The 21,633-nt window shown below is 41.2% G+C and overlaps 4 protein-coding genes across 8 annotated transcripts in view; 1 reads left to right on the top strand and 3 right to left on the bottom strand.

Annotated features, from left to right (window-relative positions):
* LOC128254178 (translation initiation factor IF-2) overlaps positions 1-5,328 on the bottom strand; it is a 29,270-nt gene extending 23,942 nt beyond the window's left edge. For 2 of the 5 annotated variants that reach the window (XM_052983049.1, XM_052983053.1), the window contains exons 1-2: positions 5,235-5,321; positions 4,041-4,244 (exon numbers count right to left, since the gene is read on the bottom strand). The gene's annotated coding sequence lies outside the window, so the exon portion shown is untranslated. The other 3 variants (XM_052983050.1, XM_052983051.1, XM_052983052.1) reach the window with 3 other exon arrangements.
* Positions 5,329-6,853: 1,525 nt separating this feature from the next.
* LOC128254193 (antigen 5 like allergen Cul n 1-like) lies at positions 6,854-8,591 on the bottom strand. Its single transcript, XM_052983083.1, has 3 exons — positions 8,324-8,591; positions 7,880-8,268; positions 6,854-7,427 (listed from the first exon to the last, which is right to left on the bottom strand). Exons 2-3 carry the CDS (start codon positions 8,212-8,214, stop codon positions 7,094-7,096), a joined length of 669 nt encoding a protein of 222 aa, XP_052839043.1. The 5' UTR covers positions 8,215-8,268; positions 8,324-8,591; the 3' UTR covers positions 6,854-7,093.
* A 180-nt stretch (positions 8,592-8,771) lies between these two features.
* On the top strand, positions 8,772-10,148 carry LOC128254187 (antigen 5 like allergen Cul n 1). The gene is made up of 2 exons (XM_052983064.1): positions 8,772-8,906; positions 9,279-10,148. Exons 1-2 carry the CDS (start codon positions 8,772-8,774, stop codon positions 10,026-10,028), a joined length of 885 nt encoding a protein of 294 aa, XP_052839024.1. The 3' UTR covers positions 10,029-10,148.
* A 323-nt stretch (positions 10,149-10,471) lies between these two features.
* Positions 10,472-12,430, bottom strand: LOC128254179 (leucine-rich repeat neuronal protein 2). Its single transcript, XM_052983055.1, has one exon. It carries the CDS (start codon positions 12,290-12,292, stop codon positions 10,886-10,888), a length of 1,407 nt encoding a protein of 468 aa, XP_052839015.1. The 5' UTR covers positions 12,293-12,430; the 3' UTR covers positions 10,472-10,885.
* Positions 12,431-21,633: the final 9,203 nt, after the last annotated feature.

Genomic DNA, 21,633 nt, shown 5'->3' with positions numbered 1-21,633 from the left:
TATGGTCATTACAGCTAAGGCGGCTCAGAGCCATAAAAAGCAAAGGCAATTACCAGATATGGCCATGCAAACACATAACACATAACACATAACACATAACATATAGCATGGTACACTCGCCCAGCCATTATTCGCACAATGTAACGCACGTAATTAGTTGCATATAGCTTGGGGCCTTGGAGGTTCGTAAAACTTTCAACGCACTTCAAATTAGTTGAATGTTTTTTTATTGGCACCCTCGTTGTGACGTCCTCGCTGCAACAATGTTGTTGCCCCTCTTTTGGCCATGTAAATGCTGGTCTTGGTCTTCGTCTGGTCTGGTCTCTCGTCTGCTTGAATTGAGTCACATGTGGGTGCCGGCGGCAATCCCATGGCATATATGCCATATGGATGTGTGTAAGTCTGCCACAATATTTGCTTAAAAATGAGCCAAATGCAAAGGCAACGGCAAAAGCAGTGGCAGTGGCAAAGTGGAATTAAAGCGAAAAGTTTGCGAGATGCTGGCGGGTTTAGCTAAGCAAACGCTTTGCGGTTTCTGCCCGCTCGTTTTATGGCCGAAGTTTTGCCAGTTTGCCGCCGGCATCTCAAGTTTCGAGTTTCCAGTTTTAGGGGGGCTGCATTTGAGTTTCGTCCGTCCTGTCAACGCTGCGTATGCGTAATCTACAAATGCCACCGCCGCCACTGCTGCGTATGCGTAATCTGGAATACGTCATAAACTGTGGCGACACCAGCAAAGCAGAGCAGAGCAGAGCAGCGCAGAGCTATTTCTATTTCTGTTGCCACTCCGGTTTTTTTTTTTTGGTTTTTTGCTTTGTTCACAGCAACCTTATCAATCAATTCACCCACACAAATGTGGGTTGGGTTTACTACGTATATAGTATATAGTATATGTGGTATGGGTTAGGGGATTCAGAGCAGAGGTCATAAAGAAACTTTGGCGCCGCGACCGCCAGACGCCACCAGGAGCATTAAATTTTGCTCCCGGCAGACGCAAAAAAAAAAAGAATGGAAAAGAAAATAACAACGAAAAAAAGCGAATAAAATAAAAATGTAGGATGCAGGAGTGGGCTGTGGGGAAAAGTAGGAGAATAGGAGAATAACAGCGATGACGACGATACAATGATAATGCCAAGAACAATAAGACGAAGCGGCAAAAGCAGCAAAAGCAGCGAAAGCAGCCAAAAGGAGAAGGCGAGCCGAGAATGCTGAGCATTAACAATTTGGCACAATACTCGCACAATGCCAAACTGTCGCACACAAGTTTTCCCCTTCTGGTTTTTCCCCATTTTGCCTGCTTTCCCAACGCTTTTCTGCTTTGGCTAAGATGCGTTTTGCGATAAGCACGAAGCGATAGCGCTTGTGAGGGTGTCTGACAAGTGTTTTCCCTGGTGTACGTTCATATGTGTACTTTTCGGTGGAATTTCAAAGTCTCGGCGTTCAATCATCAAGCCCAAAAACCGTGACAAATGGATAATTATAAACGCTTCTTGCTGATTCTATTGAACATTTATCAAATTTGTTTGCCTGCCAAATTGGTAACTTATGTAAATCATCAAGATAACAATCATTTATTTACAGGTAACCAAAATTAGCTGCCATATTTTTATTTAGCTTAAAAAAAATGTTTTGTTAACTTAATTGAGACCACATATACATTTTATACTATTTTGCAATGATTTTTTACTTCAAAATAGGGTAGAAAAAATTGATTTCCTATTTTAAGCAACTGATAATCTTTAAAAAAACTTTTAAAATAAACTTTAGCTTTTAAGTATAAGATAATATTTAAAACAATAAACAAGATAAATGATTTAACGTCAAAAATGTAATAATTAAAAATCATTTTCTTCATAAATGATAATCACTTATGATAGGTATAAGCAAAATTTTGTTCATCGCAAATCAAAATATGTTGAACTACCACTATAAACGCTTGCTTTTAAATGAATAATTACTGCAACCCCATAAACAAATTCAAAATTTAAGATTCTTTGATGGCCTTTAATGTCACAATAGGCAAGGACCATAATGATGCCGAAAGTCGCCATGTTCTGAAACTATGTAATTCAATCGCCTGACACTGTTTGTTCGCTTGTAGTCAAATATCTTTGTCCCATCTGAATCTGCTCTCATTCTGCTTATCGCAGCTTGTATATAAATACGAGCAGCCAGCTTTTCCCCCCTTTTCCAGCTCCCTCTGCTCTGCTCTGCTCGGGGAAAACGTTGTTAACGTCTCTTGAATTCGGTGTAAGCAAGTTTTCCCCATAAGGAAAACAAGAAGGAAAAGCATAATTTGGAGAGTGCTTCAAGGGAAAGTTTCTTGTGTCGTTGGCAAGTTTTTGAAGACCTCCTCCAGAAGCCACACACACTCGCACACACTCGCATTGAGAATGGCGAGAGATGGGGGAAAATAAACATAATTTTATTTTCGGTTTTTATTTAATGCTCCTTCGCATTACAGCAATTTTTGCAACATTTTTGTTTATCCTTAATGCCATCTGCAAGGTCTATATGCTCCACCCAGCATCCAGCATGTAGCATCCAGCATCCAGTGTTACTGTCTAATGCACATTGGACTGGCCAAGCGTGAATTTGCATTGCTGGCATTGTCATAAGCATGAGCTGGTGCACATAAATCGCTTTGGTCCATATTTGTGTGACATTTTTCGGTTTGCTTTGGTTATCCCCTCGAACAACCGAGAGGATGTGGCATGTGGCATGTGGCATGTGGCAGCTGCCGTCGCAGGAAGCCCTAGGTAAAAATTTTTAATATTTCTACGCCGCCAGCTGTTGTCGTACCCCTCTCACTACACCACATGCCACATGCAGTGGCAGTTGCATCCGGATCCCAGATTCCTATTCCGATTCCGATTCCGGACCCCCATCCGCCACAGACACACATACTCTGCAGTAGGCCAAAAGAATCGCTTGTGCTTATTTATTTGCCCAGGCTGTGAAATTTAATTAGGCGCCCACGACAATTGTAAACGGTTTGGAATGCGGCAGCTCGGCTTGGATGAGCGGAATGCGAATGCGAGTGGCAGGAGCTGGAGCAGTAGCAGTAGCATCACATCCGCCGTCGAGTTGAAACAATGCCAACTGGCCAAAAGCTCAAGTTGTCTTTGACTTACTTTTGCGTTCGCCCCTTAGCCGCAGGCCCTCAAACATGGAGAAAAATATGGGGTTTTTGGTATCCAAAACAGCATCTATATGTCAAATCAACTTGATACTTTCACACACTGCACACTGAGCTGGCAATTATTTTGAGCTTGAAACTAGTAATTGAAATCAATTTACTTGGTTTATTTAACCAAATCAAATCTAATCAATGCCTGAGCTAGTAATTGCTGGTCAACTCAAACAATATGTTAAACACTAACTAAGTACTAACAAGATAAATCGAATCAATGGCTAAAATATGCAATTAGTTATTGCTGCTTTATTTAAACAATTTGTATAACATTTAAGTACGCTAAGAATGATGATATTATATTAGGAAATAAGTTAATCATTTGATGAGATAGGAGATAGTGTGTTTGAAAATGTTTTACATATTATACATTATGGAAATAAATTTGATTTTTACGAGTTAAACAACAACTAGTCATGGTATAAGCTGTGAATGTTATTTTTATACTTTCATTTTAATTTATATTATGTTCGATATACTTAAAGTTTTATGTTAATAATTATTTAAATAATCAAACAGTATTTAAATTATAATTTTATTACTGAAAGATCTTTAACATAAATTAGTTTAATGGTTTCAAAACGATTTAAATAGTCGCAAGTAATAGTAGAAACAGTGACTGCTATTTTATTCGCCGTGTACTGTCTTTGTTACTTTCTCCGCTTTCCAACGATTGCCAACTATAATGAGCTGAGTCGGCAGGTGAAGGAATGCCGAAAGCAGGATGCAGGATTGAAAGGGTGGTGGGCAGTGGGTACTGGGCAGTGGGTGGTGGGTGGTGGGTGGTGGGCAGTGGGTGGTGCTAGCGGGATGGCAGGTGATGCGCCGTGGTGGCATAGGCTTAACTTACTTTTTAGGAAATCCGCCAGTGTCGTGAAGTCGTTTATTTCAACTGCGTTTCAGACGTAAATGAAGTTGGCTTTTTGGACCGCCCGCTGGCGGTGTCTGTTACTCGCTCTTCAACTTGGCTTAATTCTGTTTTTTTTTTTTCGCCTCAGCCTCTGGGCTCTGCTTTCACTTCTCTCACCTGCCGCCTTTCTTTTTTGTCGCAGTCCTGCTGCAGAAAGATACGCATTAAAATTAAAAAGGAAGGGAAGCGAAAGCAAAGGAATCTGGCCGAGGCGAGTGTTTTCCGCGGAATTCCTTTGTTGTTCGGTGCGGGAAGGGGTAATGGTCTGAAGATGGGGCCATCGAGATAAGCAAATGCAGCTTTCCCCCGGGGCACAGTCAAATCGCAATTTTTTGGGGCTAATCAAGGGGGGAATTCCCCGCAGTCAAATGATTCCAGGAGTGATAGTAAGTACGTATAATGGCTAAGGCAGGGTGCTCCTAATTTCCAAAATACAGATAACGTGGCTGGCTAACTGACATGGCCATATTAAATCTAACATCCGCTTGGCCCTGCTTAGATGGTAACTAAGAAATGGTTCCCCGAGAGCTTGGGGAGCACTTAATAGTTGCCTGGCGTATCCATTAAGTAAACATGACTCGCTAAGCCCGCTGGGCTGATATGGATGTGGTTCTGGCCATGGCTGGGTGCCTTTTGCCTTCGACCACACTGTCAATGTACATTAGGATTGTTTTGCTTCTCAGCTTGAGATACCCCCAAAAGAACAAAAATGGAACAAAAAAAGCGAAAAAATTGAAGAAAAATGGGAGCAAAGGGCGCCAACAAGAGCAACGACTTTTGTGTTGTTGCGTATAAACGCTGAATATTTAATAAATGCAAAGGGGGGTGTGTGGGGTATGTGTGTACGCCCAGATGCGAAAAATAAAATCAACTTAAGCATCGGCACACCGGAGAATTGCCATTGCTCATTCGCTGATGATAACGCCAGACCTTGGGGCCCAAAATGCTTTTGATATTTTATGCATGCCGCCAACGCTCCCAGCGCTGTCAATTGGTATTAGGACATTATAATTTATTGATGAGCGAGCAGAAGACAACATCGGCCGGCGGCCCTTGAAAGCGGTTTACAATTCGCACATCTAAGCCATAATGTCAAGCGAACAATTAACGGGCCTCTCGACTTAACACACTCACACACACGAACGACGAACGCTGGAGCCGCACACACGACGTATACGCAATATTCGCATCAATCATCCGCCAGCGCGTCCACTCGCCTCGACGCACCAATTACAACTGGCACACAGCGTCACTTTGGATGCTGATGGCTCCGATTTGGGGCTTAAAATTCGGATTCGGATTCGGTTTCGGAGTGGCATTCGGAGTGGCATGCAACTCGTGGCACTGGGCCACTGGCACACGTCCGCAGGACGCAGGCGCCGGGAGAGATCCGTATCCTTTGGCCATAAGACCAAAGCCCCAAGACGAAAGCACAAACACGGTGTGAAAGTGGCCCACAATTAATATGCACAGGCGTCGCCGATGACGGGCCAGTCATTGATAGATTGTCGTAATGAAATGCAAATTACTTGTCAATAATTGCTCCCACATCTGCTCCTCAGCCCATGGAAAGGCAAAGCCTATGCGATTAATTAGGCGGCAAAGGATTGTTAGCAAGCCTTACAACTTTAAAGATGAATAAATTATCAGGATTATGTCTGTATTTTTTCTCAACTGAAAAGATTTTCAAACTCTATTATTATTTTTTACTCAATGAGGTTGGTAGGGTTTTGCCAGCTAGCCCAAAATGGAAAGCACAGCTAAAAGCCTGACTCTTACAACTTAATTTCTCACCGATTTCAAAAAATGTATTATTTTTGCCACCATGTTTTTTTTTGCGAAAATTTACAAAAATTAAACATTTGTTTGTAAATTTTATGAAAAATTTACCGATAAATTTTCATTTCAAGTTTTGAAATTTAATTTATTTTAAGAGTGTTATTTTTATTTGGAAATTAATACAACTTTATCCAGTTCAGCTGTGGATGCCATTTGTTTGGAAATTTTATGGCAAATACAACAAAATATGTCATTTGTCATTCGAAATTTCTCATTACAAATTTAATGCATTAAAAGTCATTCCAATTTTGTAGCATTATTTTGCAGAAATTTCATAAAAAAAACCTATCTTTTTTCTTCCATTATTGTTTAGTTTAATAAATAAATAAAATAGTTGGCGGGTTAAAAATGGCATCATAATTACATGTAAAATTCAATATTGGGATTAACTTTTTAATAATTTAATACATAGTATGTGTTACATACCCATCCTGCATGTATAAAACAATATAAAAGACAATGGCATTCTCCATCTGAGCATTCCAGAAATTTTCGGCCCTTACATAAATTAATTCAGGAGGACTGAAGTAGGCATTTTCCCTTGGTCATTTGGCGTACAATAATTGCCAGTCAGATATCGAAATTAATAATTTGCACCAAACTGGTTGTCGGTGTCCGGACGGAGGAAACGCGGCGCAGAAAAATATTTTTATATGCGAATTCCATTGAGAATGCTCGTAAATCTCTCGCCACCCTCGCGACTAAAGCTGATGGTCGGAATATTTATGACGGCGACTATTGCATACTTTTTTATTATTATTATCAACAGAGTGAAGCCAGTTGGCCAGAGATGTAAATTCTGTTGGTCCCCCAATGTGAAGCATTTAGTAAAGTGGCATATTGACAGATTTTAAGTCAATTCGGCTTAAGTAGGGCAAGATAAATAAATTATAATGTTGAATGTGTATAACTTTTTCTTTTATGATTGGGAGTTCAATATATTGTATAATTATGAGCAATTTCCTAATTCCTATTTTTTTTTTTAATATTTTACAAACTTCTCTAAAATTTCTCAAGACTCTGATAATCTTCAAACCTTTAAATATTAGTTGAGAGGGTTTAAAATTACAATGCAGCAACTTGGACAGAAGATGCAGATGACGGGAAGTGTAGTGGGAGGTGACCATTATGACTCTATGTGTCGTCTATGTCGTCTATGGATGTGAAGCCATATGGCTCCTTATGACCGATGCCAATTCCTTTCCCGGTGCAATGGCGCTACGCCCTTCCTTGAAGCCCAAAAGTCGGCAGTTTTCGACCGGCTCCGAGATGTCGCAAAGACTGGAGTGCCTGGGATCCACCCCGCCGATGCACAAGCTGCCCGGATGTCCTCGGAACTCCCAGATGGGCTCCGCCTGTTTGGGGGAACAGCTGTACAGGCAGACCAGCCACTGCTGGTAGTAGCCATTCTTTTGGGTCAGGGCCACGGCGCAGCCCAAGTCACTGCTGGGATTCACCATCATGTTCAGGAAGTGTCCGGTCTCTTTTCTGAAAATATACACCCCGAGAAAAACCCCATGGAACAATTAAACATTTAAAGCAGAGGTCAAATTGTAGAGCGTCGGCAGAGGACTTCAAAATAAACAAACTTCTAAGATATTAGCTTGATTTTGAACCTTTTTGTATCCACCGACAGACATGGATCTAACATGTCTCAGAGTGACAGTTCATACTCTCACGATTTGGCTCCGTTTTGAAATAAACGCTTTTGTAGTTTCCCAGATCTCGACATTTACATGGCTAGATCGACTCGGCTATTAATCCTGATCAAGAATATATATACTTTATAGTGTCAGGGTTTAAGAAGTAAAATATTTCAGTACCTAATATATCTAACTTAGCTTATTCTTAAGACAAATACAAATCTTTACCTAACGTAAAGGGTACCAAGAATTTGTACCTAGGAGTGTGACTAGGTACACCTCAACACTGCTCCTTACTCAGATTTAAAGGATGCAGTCTGCAAGCTCTGATGCTCCAGGTATTTATTTTCGTCATACCACGCATTAATCTGCGACCTGATGATCTTGAATGGCTCCTGCCGCCGCTTGAACTTTCTGTAAGCGGTATTCACTCCGGGCGCATCGAAGTCTTCCGTGGAGAGGCAGTGCCGCCCATGATGGAGGGCACACTCCATGACCAACAGCGAGGCCACCTTCTCCAGCGCCGTGTCCCAGCTCAGCTTGAGCATTCTGCCGGATCGTGGAATGCTAGTGGTTCCCGCGGCTGCTATCGATCGCAGACTATTGTGCATGCTCAGGATATAGAGCTGCATCGATTTGGTTACGGAGAGCAGCGTTGGCTTGTTACCACAGTTCGTAGACCACTTCTGCGGATTGAATTCTATTATATAACGAATTGAATGGTAAGTCTGGTTTACTTACTCCGGTGTGATTGCATGCAATGTGTGGCAGTCGATTGGGCTTGACGTCATATGGGCAGTTTTTCAAGGAGCAAAATTGACATTTGATACGCACATGACTTCATCGAGGTGAAAGAGAAATAGCAACCCGACTGCTCCACAAAAACAGCTCAACCACATGATGGTTGGGCTTCCGAACCCACACTAATCCCTGGATCTTTAAGTCAGAACCTATTTTGCGCGGTTGATAATGTGTGACTGACGTTTAGTAAATGGTTTGTTTGCTCTTAAAAAACTTAAAGCTTTAGAGAAATGTACACAATATAAATAAAGTTTCTAAATGAAAACTATATATGACTTTTACCGATTTTTTTCGCATTCTTCGACCTATCAAACCAAGCAAATTATAATTTTCCGGGCTTGGATTGGCCGGTAAATAATTTACTCTATATCCCATTTTACAGTCAACAATGTTCCTGCTTCGAGTGTGGTTTTTCTGTGTCGTGATCCTTGCCCTGGACCTGTTTCCCACCAGAGCCTGGGACTATTGCCAGGAGCACTGGTGTCGCCGTTCCAACGACCATGTGGCATGCAACAACAACGGCGTAAGTTTACTCAGAGAACATGATAATAATATAAACAAATATATTTCTCAATTCCGATCTCCTTGCCTACACATATAGTAACTTTTTATAACTTTAGAAGCAGGTTTTTAATTTTATATTTTTTAATGATCCTAGCTGGTTTGATATCGAAAAAATAAATACATTTTTTAGAGTATCATACATTTTTATAAACTAAAGCTTAACAAACAATCCTCTTCGTCACAAAAAATGATATGAGAAAGCTTTATAAGTTTCTTACCTCGATAAGGGGTTTGCTTGTATATAAATCTAGATTTATTTGCTCTAAATTAACTAAATAATATGTTTTATGACTTTAGTATTTAATTACTCTTTCAATGTTTTTTTTAACAGACTTTCGGAGTCGAGTGCGGCAGTGAGGCCCGATTAATACCGCTGAGCAATCGGCTGCGCACGTTCATCGTCCATCAGGTCAACTTCTATCGCAACCAGGTGGCGTCGGGCGGATTCGCCGGCTTTAAGGCCGCCCACCGGATGGCCAGTGTCCGCTGGGATCCGGAGCTGGCCAAGTTGGCGGAGCTGGCGGCCAAGAGGTGCAGCCTCGCGGGCGACGAGTGCCGCAACACCAGGCGCTTCAAGCACGTGGGCCAGCTGACGGGGCATGTGATTTTCAGCGCGGGACGGCACAGCGACTTGGAGCTGCTGGGCTACAAGATATCCAACTGGTTTGGCCAGTACAAAAGGGCCACCAAGGAGCTGGGTGTGTCGGATCCGGCCAGTGACATCACCAGTTTCCGCCAACTGATGCAGGAGCGGGCCACCCACATGGGATGTGGAGTGCTCCGGCAGCGAAGTGACCAGCGCTGGCACCAGCAGTTCATCGTCTGCAACTTTGCCCGCGAGAATGTGGTCGGGGAACCCGCCTACGAGGTGGGCCTCCTCTCCGGCACCGGCTGCCAGTCGGGTCGCAATCCGCGCTACCCCAATCTCTGCGCCCTCGAGGAGCACTACGATGTGAACGCCGTCGACCGCTTCCACATCAAGCCACCGCTTCGAATCGCAATCAAGTACAGTGAGGACCAGGCAACGAAGCCTGTTCCTGGCTTGGCCTATCATCCCAACATCAAGTTGGCATTTCTCTAAATGGAGATAAAGGGTTTACTTTTTTAAATACCCCAAACTTGTGTATTTATATGAATGTATTTTGAATATGTATTTCTTACTATTTTGAAATGTAATACAATTTTTCAAAACAATTCTTAATATATAGCTTGTTTGAATTGAAAAGGGTTTAGAGTCCAAAACTCCACTGCACACGAACAAAAAATTATCACAGAAATTAAATGAATTTTTTTAACTATTAGGCATTAAAAATTGCTCAATGAGATGTGTTTAAATAAATACAACGAATTAATCAATTTAAAACTGAAGTGGCTTTGAAATAAGGCCTCAGATTACAGTTTTTAACTATTCATTTTAGAAGTGCAACTGAAAGAAATTAAAAAACAAAGAAACAAATATCGTAGAAAAAGCATAGTAGTAGTATCGTTAAAATATTGATAAATTAAAACAAAATGTTGTTTTCGACTAAAAAAGTGTTTTACCTTAAAATGTTTGTGTCTATATAATGTTTAAGGATATTTTATAATCATCATTTTAGTTCATTTCTTTCTAGTTTTGAATTTAATTGGTAAATCCTTTTGTCACATTTTAAACTAAATTTGTCCACAGGAGTTACCGAAAATTAGAATTTCTAAGCCATAATTTGGCTCATACTAATTTAATTTAGTAGTGAAATAGCCACGCCTTGTTCTACATATTACCATTTATTTTTGAATTTTTATTTTTCTGTCATTTTAAGTTTAAAACTGTCATAGAATTGACCCAGCTCAATGATAAACTGAGCCAATTAGTTGCATACATTTGCAAGACTGCGGCCTTATTGTCTACTGAAGTGCTATTAAATACAGTAACTTATTTGTTAGTTGGCTTAACATGCTCTAGTGGGGGTTCTCCTGGCGATTGGGTTCGATGGTGACGCGGGCGTAGGGACTGCTGGCGCCCACCTTGCGGCGCATGGTCACTCCGCGGTGCGGTCGCAGACCCATCACGATCAGGTAGATGCCCGCGGCGCTGAGGGCGATGAGGGTGAGCACCACGAGGCCGTAGGCCCAACGCGGCCAGGTGTCGCAGCTGAAGGCATCGCTCCGGGCGGCGGTGACCAGCATGCCGCGGATGCGGGATGGCTTGTAACAACGGCCATTCGTCTGCATGGGCAACTGCTTCAGCCAGACCAACTCGCAGTCACACTGCAGCGGCAGACCATTGAGATCCAGCTCGGCAAGCTGCGTAAAAAGCGGCGCCAGCGTGGAATTAAAGGAGCGCAGCAGAGTGCCACGAAAGCTCAGCGACCGCAGAGCCTGCTTTGTGGTGGTTCTAGCGATGGGTCCAAAGGCCTCCGCATCCAGGCTTCTCAGTTGCCGGCTGTTCTGGAAGCTCAAGGTCTCCAGCACATCGGAGTTCAGGGCATGGGCCGCCACGCTCTGCAGCAGCGGCATATCCTCGATGTAGAGCTGACGCACCTGGGTAAGATTTACCGTATCCTGGGAAACCAGCTCCTCCAGCAGATTGTCGCTGATGTCCAGGCGCAGCAGCGTGGCCGGCAGTTGGCTGGGTATCCGCTTCAGCTGATTCCGGCGCAGCGAGAGCTCCTTCAGGGGGGCATTCACGGGCAGCTGGAGTTCACCCAGACTGCAGGCATCCAGCCGCAAGGTGGCCAGTTTCCAGTTGAGTCCCAGAGCGGTGTACAAATCTCCGCCGCCAGACTCGTTGAAACGGCGATTCCAGGACAGATCCAGGGTGCCCAGCACCAAGAGGGGGGCCAACAGTTGACCGGGCAGCGTGTGCAGATTGTTGTGGGCCAGGTCGAGCACCTGCAGATGGGGCAAACCCTCGAAGGAGTTAACCTCCACGCGGACAATGCTGTTCCAGCCCAGATAGAGCTCCCTTAAACTAGTCAATTGCTTGAAGTTGCCAGCCAGCAACTGGGAAACATTGTTGTGCCTCAGATTCAGCTGATGCAGACTGTCGCTGGTGAAGATGGGCACAGCATCCAGGGCATTCCAGGACAGGTCCAGCGTGTCGACGTAGAGGGGCAGCAGCAGGGAGAGATCCCGCACGCGGTACTCCTTGTAGCTGCAGTCGATGTGCAGGGCACGCATTCCCCAGGGCGAAGCACTCACATTGCTGCACTCGCAGGAGCGACGCGAGTTCTTCATGGTCTCCGGATAGCAGAAGCGGTCCGTTTCCTCCGCATCGATAATCTCCGCCTGGACAAGCTGGCAGAGCAGTAGCAGGGCAAAGGTCAGGCCCAGCCCTCCTCTCGTAACATCCAAACATCTGGCCATCGTTAAGTTTCTTAGTGTACTGAATGGAACGATGAGTGGTGTGTGGCTGCCACTTCCATATCTTATCGCCTGACGGAAAAGCTCCCTGACTCCAATATATTTCCAATATATTTATCAGCAAAGCATACTGCTCGGCTTAGTCATTGAAATCCATTTGGGCAACAGCCAAGTGGTAAACAAAACAGTGCCGAGAGCCAAAAGCATTTGAATTCTTGATAAGATAGCAGCGCAGAGCTTTAACTTTTTTATCTGGGTGTCTCTCTCTCAATAAATAAATAGTAGCCTTATCGCCTTTGGCAGCTTTTTGTTATCTTCTGATATCTCTTTCATTAATCATTTCATAAAATTTCTCATCCCTTGGTTAAGTCACAGGCATATTGATGGATTCACACAAGCCCCAATTTGATACTCCGAGAAAGCAAGACATTCGTTTCCTCTCAAAAGTCATGTGTAATCCCTTTTGGATGGGGAACTTATCTAGCTCATTGCATCTTAGAGTCAGGATTTGAGTTCAAATTGTAATTACGCTTTATGCTCTTGGCTGGGGACTCATGCTGATTGCTGGATATGTCGAAAGGATGTACAGTACTCTACTTCAAGGTTCACATTAAGGGTACATAATGTTCGTTAAGGGTATATAATGTAGCCAAGCTGTATGTAAAATTGATTTTAAGCCATTAATGTTATGAATGGTTAGTATTAAGTTCAGTAAGTTTATAAACTAAATTTAAGGGGCCAAAGAAATGTTATTTTTTTTTTAAAACGATTTTTTTTTGGCCTAATCGATAGTTTATAATTTCAAAAATGTTGTAAAATTGCGGCCAGGTCGTATCTAAAATAGTTTTAATATAGGCATCAAAAACTGCTGACATCATAGCTCTACTATAAATTGATCGATCAAATGGTTAAATATTAAAACTCAATCAACTTAAATGGATTCTAATTACAATGACCTACGAACTTTAAAACGTAATTTCTCATTATTTTTGTAAAAAAAAAATCTTTAAATAAAGTTGAAAAGTTAAGTTTTACTATGTGCAATCAATTTCAAAAAAATGCATCAAGTGTTGTCTTTTTAAAAAAATTCCAAATATTGACAATTTTTTCGTGGTTTACATTGGTATTGCCTTTTAAAGATGACACAACTAAAATATGACTTTTATTATGGCCAAAATTCAGTATTTAATTAAAGTGTAAGGTAACTGAAAATTGCACAAAATGAAAAAAGTATCTGCAAGTCGAGCTTATTTTCGGGTTTTTTTTTTGTAGCTCCATAACGAACTTTATGGTGCCCCCTTTACATTTGCAATTGCTGTACTCTACTACTCTACTACTACTCGCCCAGTTTTCAGTGTTCAGAGCTCAGTGCCTTTGGGGTGATAGAACTCTTCTTTGTGTCAATGGAAAATTGATGAGGCTTACATAAGTGCACGGGCGCACACCCACAGTCGCCCATTTTGGCATAGGCATTTGCATAAATTAGGGACTTCTTCTTGACTTTTCCGCAAAAGTGGGGAGAGGCCAACACATGTAAAGCATTTAATGAGCTGTGTGTGTGTGCTTTAATTTATTGAAAATGCCAGGCACATGCTGGTGTTTGCCGTTCCCATTCGCCCCTCAAGTCATTATTACAAGCAAAAATGTATTTTTAACTAAAAACTCATTAATTACAGGGGAAAATTGGACTGTGTGTGTGAGTATGTGTGTGTTTGTGATAATTACCGCATTACAAGCAATTTAATTAAAGCCCAATTTTGGCACATCTGCAATAATGGAATTGTTAATTAATAGGCCGAATCAAAAACGGCCATCAATTGGGCCAGCTGTCGAGGTTAGAAGGTTCCTGCGTTTGGTTTGTTGGCCACGAATTGGAAAATAAAATCCTGGCCAAACGTGCCGAGCCGTGGCAAGTGTGGTCCTGGGTCGCGCTGGCTGAATATTTATGAAAATTTTAATATTAAATTGTTTTTTGATGGCCCTCGCGAAAGTGGAGTGGAAAGAGGGGAAAAACTAAAGCTGGCAATCAATGGCAGAAATGCAATTTCCCCCTTTTGCACAGAGACACAGAATGCGGAATCATTAAAAGCGCTTGATTATCCGCAGGCTATCCTGCCATTCTGCAATTGACTATAATGATGCCCCAGCAATGTCAGCCAACTGTCACAGCGAGTATATATAGTGGGCATGCTTTATATATATACAAATATATATATCTATGGGCGGACAGTTTATGGCGCCCTAATTGAATCGCTTGTCATGCATTTGTCTAATAATGGCGCATTAATTTGCGATAATGCGGACTGGCTACAGCTTCCGTTTCCGGGAAATCATCGGTGGCATTGCGATGCCATTGCTAATGTCACATGTCCTGGTCCAGGGATTTCTCAAGGATTCTCGTATGTATGCTAAACATTTTCTGTCATGGCCTTTTAACTCGGGGCCAAGTATGCTGCAAAAAGCCCGCACACATTCACTCGCCGTCTAATTGCCTTTGAAAGCGTTTCTGTCACGCAATTTAAAACTCGTAATTCCGACGGGTTTGGGCTAAATTCATTAGTCGGCCTTTAAGCCGAGTATACTCACATTAAGCCGAGTGTACTCGTATACCCGCACACACACACACACACACACACACACACACACACACACACACATTACTCACTTGCGGTTGCCATTGGGATATCATTCGCTTTCGCTGCGCTCAATTTAATCGACAAATTTAAAGAAAATTATTGTCTCTAATGGGCAGACGTGCCCACAGAATGCGACCTTTGACCGCAGCAGGCAGTGGGCCGGAAGCCCCTTTTATCGTATACTATACTATACTGAATATTGGATTGGCTCTGCCTCTGGCTCAGATACAAGCTGATAACAGTTGAATAATGAACAAATAATGGCCGGCAACCTTCTTGTCTGCTTAAATATTAAGTATACGCCAGGGAGTTTAAGGGCGAGAAACCCCATTCAGAATAACAGATGAAGAATGGTTGTAATGCTAAAATGTACAAACCCAATAATCCGTACTATAACTTAAACGCAGGGGGCAGCTTTTCCGACTACAGATTTTCAATGTTAATTAAGCAGGATTATGCTGTTTAAGGAATTTTCTGCTTGTAATGAGCATATGTCTTGCTGCCCCAGTGAATGTTGATATGCTGAACAATGATTTACTACCTAATAATATTAACTAGCATACGAAATGCTGTTTCTGGGATTGTCTAATAGCCCAAGGCTTGTAATATTTTGAGTTATGATTTTGTACTTTATTTGACTAATGGTTTACATATGAAAATTAAAACTAACTTTAATTTAAGCTATAATATTTATACTTGTTACTACACACTCTATTTTTAGCTGATTTAATTAAAAAACAAAACTTCTTGAATTACATGAATTTTAAACTAAATACAATTTCTCAATAAGATGAGTATTCATTTTATATCACGAAAATATTAAAATAAAAATTCGGTTTTTTTTTTAAATAAGGCCTTAGACTACAATTTTAAACTTTAAGTTACTCTTTAAACTCTTTACAAACTAAACTAAAAAGTATGGGCGTTATATTATTTGGCATTGAATTAATTAATTGTTTGTTTTCCAGACCCACTTGACAAAACAAAACTTTTTGTTTTTTGTTTGGCTGCAACTTTGTGTATTACAATTTTCTTTTTTTTATTAGTAAAACGTCTAGTTGTTTTGGTTTTAAGTCCCATTGAAATACATATTATCCTAAGTGCATATAAATTTCTGTTTTCAATAATAGTTTTCCATCCAATACTGCTTATGCCTAACCTTTCACATTGAGGAATCCGCAAGAAGGTATGGAAATTTCTGTTTTGAATAATCATTTTCCACTTGTTGTCCTTGGTCTTGTGGTTGCTGTTCCCTTGGTATCCTTGCAAAAGCTCTGCAAGCCTCTCAGCGTTTTTATTGCCAACTCGTTGGAAAAGGCAATTTGCCAGCTGCAACATTTGTTGCTCCACAGCCAACATGCGAAGTACCAGCACTATGACTAGCCATTACGAAAGTGTTGGTCCTGGTGGACCACTGAAGAGAGGAGTAGATTCCCCGGATCCTGTGTCAACAGTTTCGGCGCCCAGCTCCTCTGTAATTTGATTTGTTTTGGCCGATTGCTGCTGCGGCTACATTGTTTCTCTGTCGGATACTTTGGCTGCACTAATTAATTTTGCCTCGCACAACAAAAGGGCCGATGTCCTGGGAGATAGCAGTGCTGCATTGTTCTCGGCCTTGTCGGGGCCATAAATGTCAGCTGAGGCTGCATTTCCCAATTCAATCCAGCTGTCAATCTGCACCCCCTTTCCTCCCCTTTCCAACTGGCTATGGATAGCCGAAGGAAAGCCGAAGATTTATTGCCAGTTGCCAAAAGCCCACAAAATTAATGTACTTCACAGTTGAGTTTAGCAGCTGGCCAAGCATGTGTGTGTGTTTGTTTGCCTTTGGTCTGGATGTTTGGATGCCTGGATGTCTGGATGTCTGGATGCCTGTGTGTCTGTGTGTATTTGGGCCCTAATGAAGTTGTTAATGCGAGTGCTGTCCTGCCAATTCCTGCGTCGCCGTGGTTTCGTCGGTACTCGAATCCCGAGTCCCTTACCCGACGTAAAGTACACACGGAAATCTAATAAGACGCTTACGTCTGTTGCTGTTTTCGTGGGCTTGTGTTTGGTAGCCCGGCAGGCTTTCACACCCCTTTGAGGTCCTTTCGAGGTCCTTTCGAGGTCCTGGCCCCCCGGCTTCGGGCTCTTACATAAGCCATTAGCCAGAGGAAAACGACAGACCGTGACAGTCGTCTTCCTCTGGCTTGTTTCTTTCCAATTTTATTGCTTAGCTTTTTACGGTCAGCGTCTCCAATATATGTGTTTAGTATACTACATAATACTATATATATATCGAAGTCGAGGCTAGTTCTTCATCTTTCGCTTGGCCAGCATTTATTTTTATATGCTGCTCTTGATTGGATCGTAAACTTAAGTTTCAGCGCGCAAAGTCCTCTGTTTTAATCAGCCGGGGGAAAAGAGTTGCCAAGTAAGCGAGTCCACTTATTGTCTTGCTCAGGCAAATTAAATTACTGTCAGCCAGATGAAGTGGCAGTGGCTCTTACAAAGACACTTTTAAAAAGGCATTTGTTAGTTAATTATGCACTGATGAACTTTTTGTAGCTGTACATTTTTGACAACCCTTTGTTTAGTAAAATATTACGGGCTTGTTAATTTATTAAAATGCATCAATTGAATTAATAATGCAATGAAAAAAATAATGAAAAATTTTGTTTAACATTTTGTTATACATTTTTGTGTTAACCACATTTCTGTGGTTTTTGCCATTACAATAAAAAAAATCAATTTAGTTGTTACATTTTTGCACATACATAGTATCGATACTCTATAAGTAAAATGTTATAAAATGGATAAAAGGATCCAATTACAAACATTTTTTAAACTTGATTTTCTTATATATTAACCATTTCTGTTTCCTGTGTAGTCACTGCACTCCAAAAACAAAGCTATTAAATTTTGCAAAGTGTATCGATACTCTATAAGAAAAATTTTATAAAATGGATAGAAGGAGCCAAACGTGGAGGAGGCAAACATGTTACAAACATGTTTTTAAAATATTAATTTCGGCAAGTAACCATTTTTGTTTCGTGTGTAGCCACTGCAACTTAAAAGCAAATAGATATTACATTTGGCAAATATTATAGAAACTCTATAAGAAAAATGTTTCAAAATGAATTAAAGGATCGTAGTTGTTTCATTTAATCCATTTTATAACACTTTTAAATATGAGTTTTTATACAATATATTGTTTTTACAGTTCATCTTCTTTGTTTCCTGTGTAGCCACTGCATTTTGCGCTCTCAGCTCTTTTAATTCGTTGTTTGGGAAGGAGGACGCGAAATGAATGCGAGACAAACTGCAGCAGTTGGAGCAAATAAATTAATTTTTCATTTATGGGTCAAGGGATTGTGTCACGCATTGAGAGGTCGCTTAACTAGATGAAGTAAAGTGGGCGACGCGAGAGTCGAGAACCGAGAACCGAGAGTCGAGATCCGAGATCCGAGACAATTGCCTACTGAAGGTCCTGGGGTGGTGCTAGTTAACTGGGTCAATTGCCGGTGGCGCTGCCATTGAAGTCTGGCCGTGTTGGGGCATATTTTAAGGCGATGGGATGGGTAAATCTGGCAGTTGGCAATAAGTGCAGTCTAATTTAATTACGAGCTCAAAGTCTGTAGTCCACGAGATAACAAAAGATGCAGCCCGAAAGCTGGCAATCAGGGTTTTCCAGGTGTAATACCTCTCCCCCTTCCACACACCCCACACACACACACTCACAAACACAGGCACTCATAAGCTAAAGGATGTGTGTAATTGACAGCAGCAAAGCACACTTGACAGGCGCACACACCCACAAACACACTTCCTTCGGATCGCAGACACCTTTGGCAAAAGTAGTATGTAATCATGGTCTTGCTCGATGCCGGCAAAATGAATATCGAGCATGGCTCGTATGAAATGATTTTCGTAATTTAATTGAAACGTCAACATTCGTGCTAATTATATTATGAGTGGTGGCGGTATCCCAGGGCAATTTTCGATAATTGAAATTTTATGGCCCCGCCGCTTCTGCTTTGTCATGCCACGAGTACTCTTACTCTTGGTACTGGTGCCCAGACAGCACCGAAAAACAATCAATAAAAGTGACTTCAAGTCAGGACTAAGAGCATTTTGGCTGATAATTTATGTAACACAGATTTCGGCCGACTTGCCAAATAATGTTTAATGCACAAGGTAGCTAGCAGCCACTTAAGATATATGTATACAAAGTACATAGACAGCTCACATATCAAGTTCAAGAGCCAAGGACACGCCTTGAAATTACCAGGTAAATTTATGCAGCACTTGTTATTGCCTTTGTTGCTCCCGCTGATATTGAAACTCATAAATATTTTTATGTTCGGTGCCACTGCTTTTACTGCATTTGACAGATATCCTCCACCTGTCGCCTCTAGATTTGTCATAAACAGAAGCCCTGCTGCTTAAAAAAAAAAAAGAAAACAAGAAAAGTAAATAAAACACATAAATCCACACATACGTCACCGGCAAGTTTTCAAATTGACCAAAACAGAAAAAACAAAAAGGAAGTTCCCTTTTTTATGATGCATTTAAAACTTTTGATTATGCCGAAAGGAGCGGTATGCCGGGACATGTAACTTATTTAATTTCCCCTCACCCCACGCTCCCCTGTCCCCGAAAAGTTCATTTAAAGTTTGCCTGCAACCATAAATTCCTAGGCCGAAACCTAAAATATAAACAGGCGAGCCGAGTGTATATGTTGGCTGGCAAAAAGTTAGATGCGGTCGTAAATTTGGCATTTGTCAGTCGCCAAGTGTATGCTGTGCCGCCTACAAGGGCACTGAGAAAAATTACGGTGGAAAGGTGCTAACGGGTGCACAAACAGAAATACTCTTACTGGTATTAAAAAACAAAATTTTGGAAACTGACCAACCAAAAGTTGAAAAATAATATTTTTGGGATCTTCCATCCAAAAGTCCTTATTTTTAGATTAACAATTTTTGTATTTTGGCCATAAGGAAGCAAATTATGAGTAAGCTATGGAACTAAAATCCAATTTTTAGAAAAAGGGAAGAAATTCGGTCTTAATTTACAAAGCCAACATATAAACGAAGATTAATTTAAAGTATGCCTTGTTAAAATCCTATTTTTGCATGAAAAATTAATGGCCTAGAAGTGCCGATTTTAGGTCACAATACTGCAAAACCAGTTTTGGAAAAAAATAGAACAATAATAATTCAAGAAAATCGATAAAAAATTAAACCACATTTTTTTAAGTTAAGCGTTTTTTTAAAATGTCTTTAAAATGTCTAGGAAATTGATTCAAAGCTAAAAACCAACTCTTAGACCCAGATTTTTAGAAACCACAAACCTTTAATGGTATGACTTTTTAGATAGGAATTTCTGTAAAAAAAATTAGCGGCCTATAAGTGCGGTAACTTTTCTGCAAAGCTATTAAAAAAAGAAGGAAAGGAAATTTCAAGGAAATCTATTCAAATTAAAAGCCAACTTTGAAACGCAGATTTTTAAAAACACAAACCTGAAGGTATGCCTTTTTGAAATCGGTTTTCTGTGAGAAATTTGTTGCTAATTGAAATAGTAACAAAGACGGGACTCTAGGCTTACAGTTTCATTTAAAAATTTGCTCAGTGCTTGGACGGAAAACGTGCAACTCAGTCGTCCTCTAATTGGCCTTTTTATGCACACAGGCACACTCGACATCATTTCCATTTCCAGGGCCATTTCCGTGCCAAAGCAGTTTATCACTCTAACTATGCACATTCAGTGGATGTGGATCCTCTGCCGCTCTACGTGCCATCTTCCTCAGCACTGTTTCCCTCCCTTCCCTCCCTTGCCCTTGCCCTTCCCTGCACCACTGCAACTGCATTGCGATTCAATATTGCTCATACGTAGTGGATGCCGGCGGGCTGGAGGGCCCAGAAATTTCCGGCGGGCTAACGAAGCCCTTGAAAAAGGGGCATGGGGCATGGGTATCCAGAATTCCAGCCTTTCCAACTGCAACAAAGTGCTAATCTAGGGGGGGTGAAGGGGTGGCTTCTTTCTTTCGCCGCTTAATCGCCATGTGCGACAGGCTTAACTTGTCGGCTTTGAGTGTCAGCGCTGAGCCTCGTTTAGCCTTTGAGTGTTGTGGCAGTGGGTTGCAGATGGTTATGGGTTGTCCTGGGATGAGGTAGTGCCTCTGTGTGCCCTGGTGCGTAATTCGACTGACATGTTATTAGTTTCATCAGCGAAAGAGCCACCAGGCGACTTGTTTCTCGTTTCTCGTTTCCATTCCATTAATTGAGTCCTCAGGCAGTTGCGCCACCGAAGGTCCCTACATTTCGGTGGTCTAATCCAGTCATGTCGTGTTCCGCCTTGGGCCTCTGATTTATTTAACCGATTATTTGGCCATTTATTTTTGTTGCTGATTTAGGAAATATTTGAAATAATTGGCTCGCTTGATTTATGTTTGGAATTTTGCTGATAATTGCATGATAAAACTTTGTTACGGGTTTTCGTTTATTTATTTATTTTTTTTATAATTGGCACCGGGATTTAGATTTTAGATTTTATTTTTCATTTAACATACATTTAGCAACAATTGTTCTTAAAATGTATTATTAATTTTTTTCGCAATTGCAGAGGTTAGATTTTATTTTCAATTTAAATACATTACAATTATTTAACTTTCAGCAAACCTTCGAGGCTAAATTTTGTAAAAAGAAAAGAATTTAATGCCCATTAAATATA

The sequence above is a fragment of the Drosophila gunungcola genome (genome assembly GCF_025200985.1).
Source record: "Drosophila gunungcola strain Sukarami chromosome 2R unlocalized genomic scaffold, Dgunungcola_SK_2 000004F, whole genome shotgun sequence".
In the NCBI taxonomy this organism is placed as follows: domain Eukaryota; kingdom Metazoa; phylum Arthropoda; class Insecta; order Diptera; family Drosophilidae; genus Drosophila; species Drosophila gunungcola.
This window is presented reverse-complemented; position numbering and strand designations above follow the sequence as displayed.

Coding starts and splice junctions, on each gene's coding strand:
- LOC128254193 (XM_052983083.1), bottom strand. CDS start 8,214: ATGCAGCTCTATATCCTGAGCATGCACAATAGTCTGCGATCGATAGCA. Junction 7,428..7,879: donor ACTGCATCCTTTAAATCTGA/GTAAGGAGCAGT, acceptor GTATATTTTCAG/AAAAGAGACCGGACACTTCC.
- LOC128254187 (XM_052983064.1), top strand. CDS start 8,772: ATGTTCCTGCTTCGAGTGTGGTTTTTCTGTGTCGTGATCCTTGCCCTG. Junction 8,907..9,278: donor TGGCATGCAACAACAACGGC/GTAAGTTTACTC, acceptor TTTTTTTAACAG/ACTTTCGGAGTCGAGTGCGG.
- LOC128254179 (XM_052983055.1), bottom strand. CDS start 12,292: ATGGCCAGATGTTTGGATGTTACGAGAGGAGGGCTGGGCCTGACCTTT.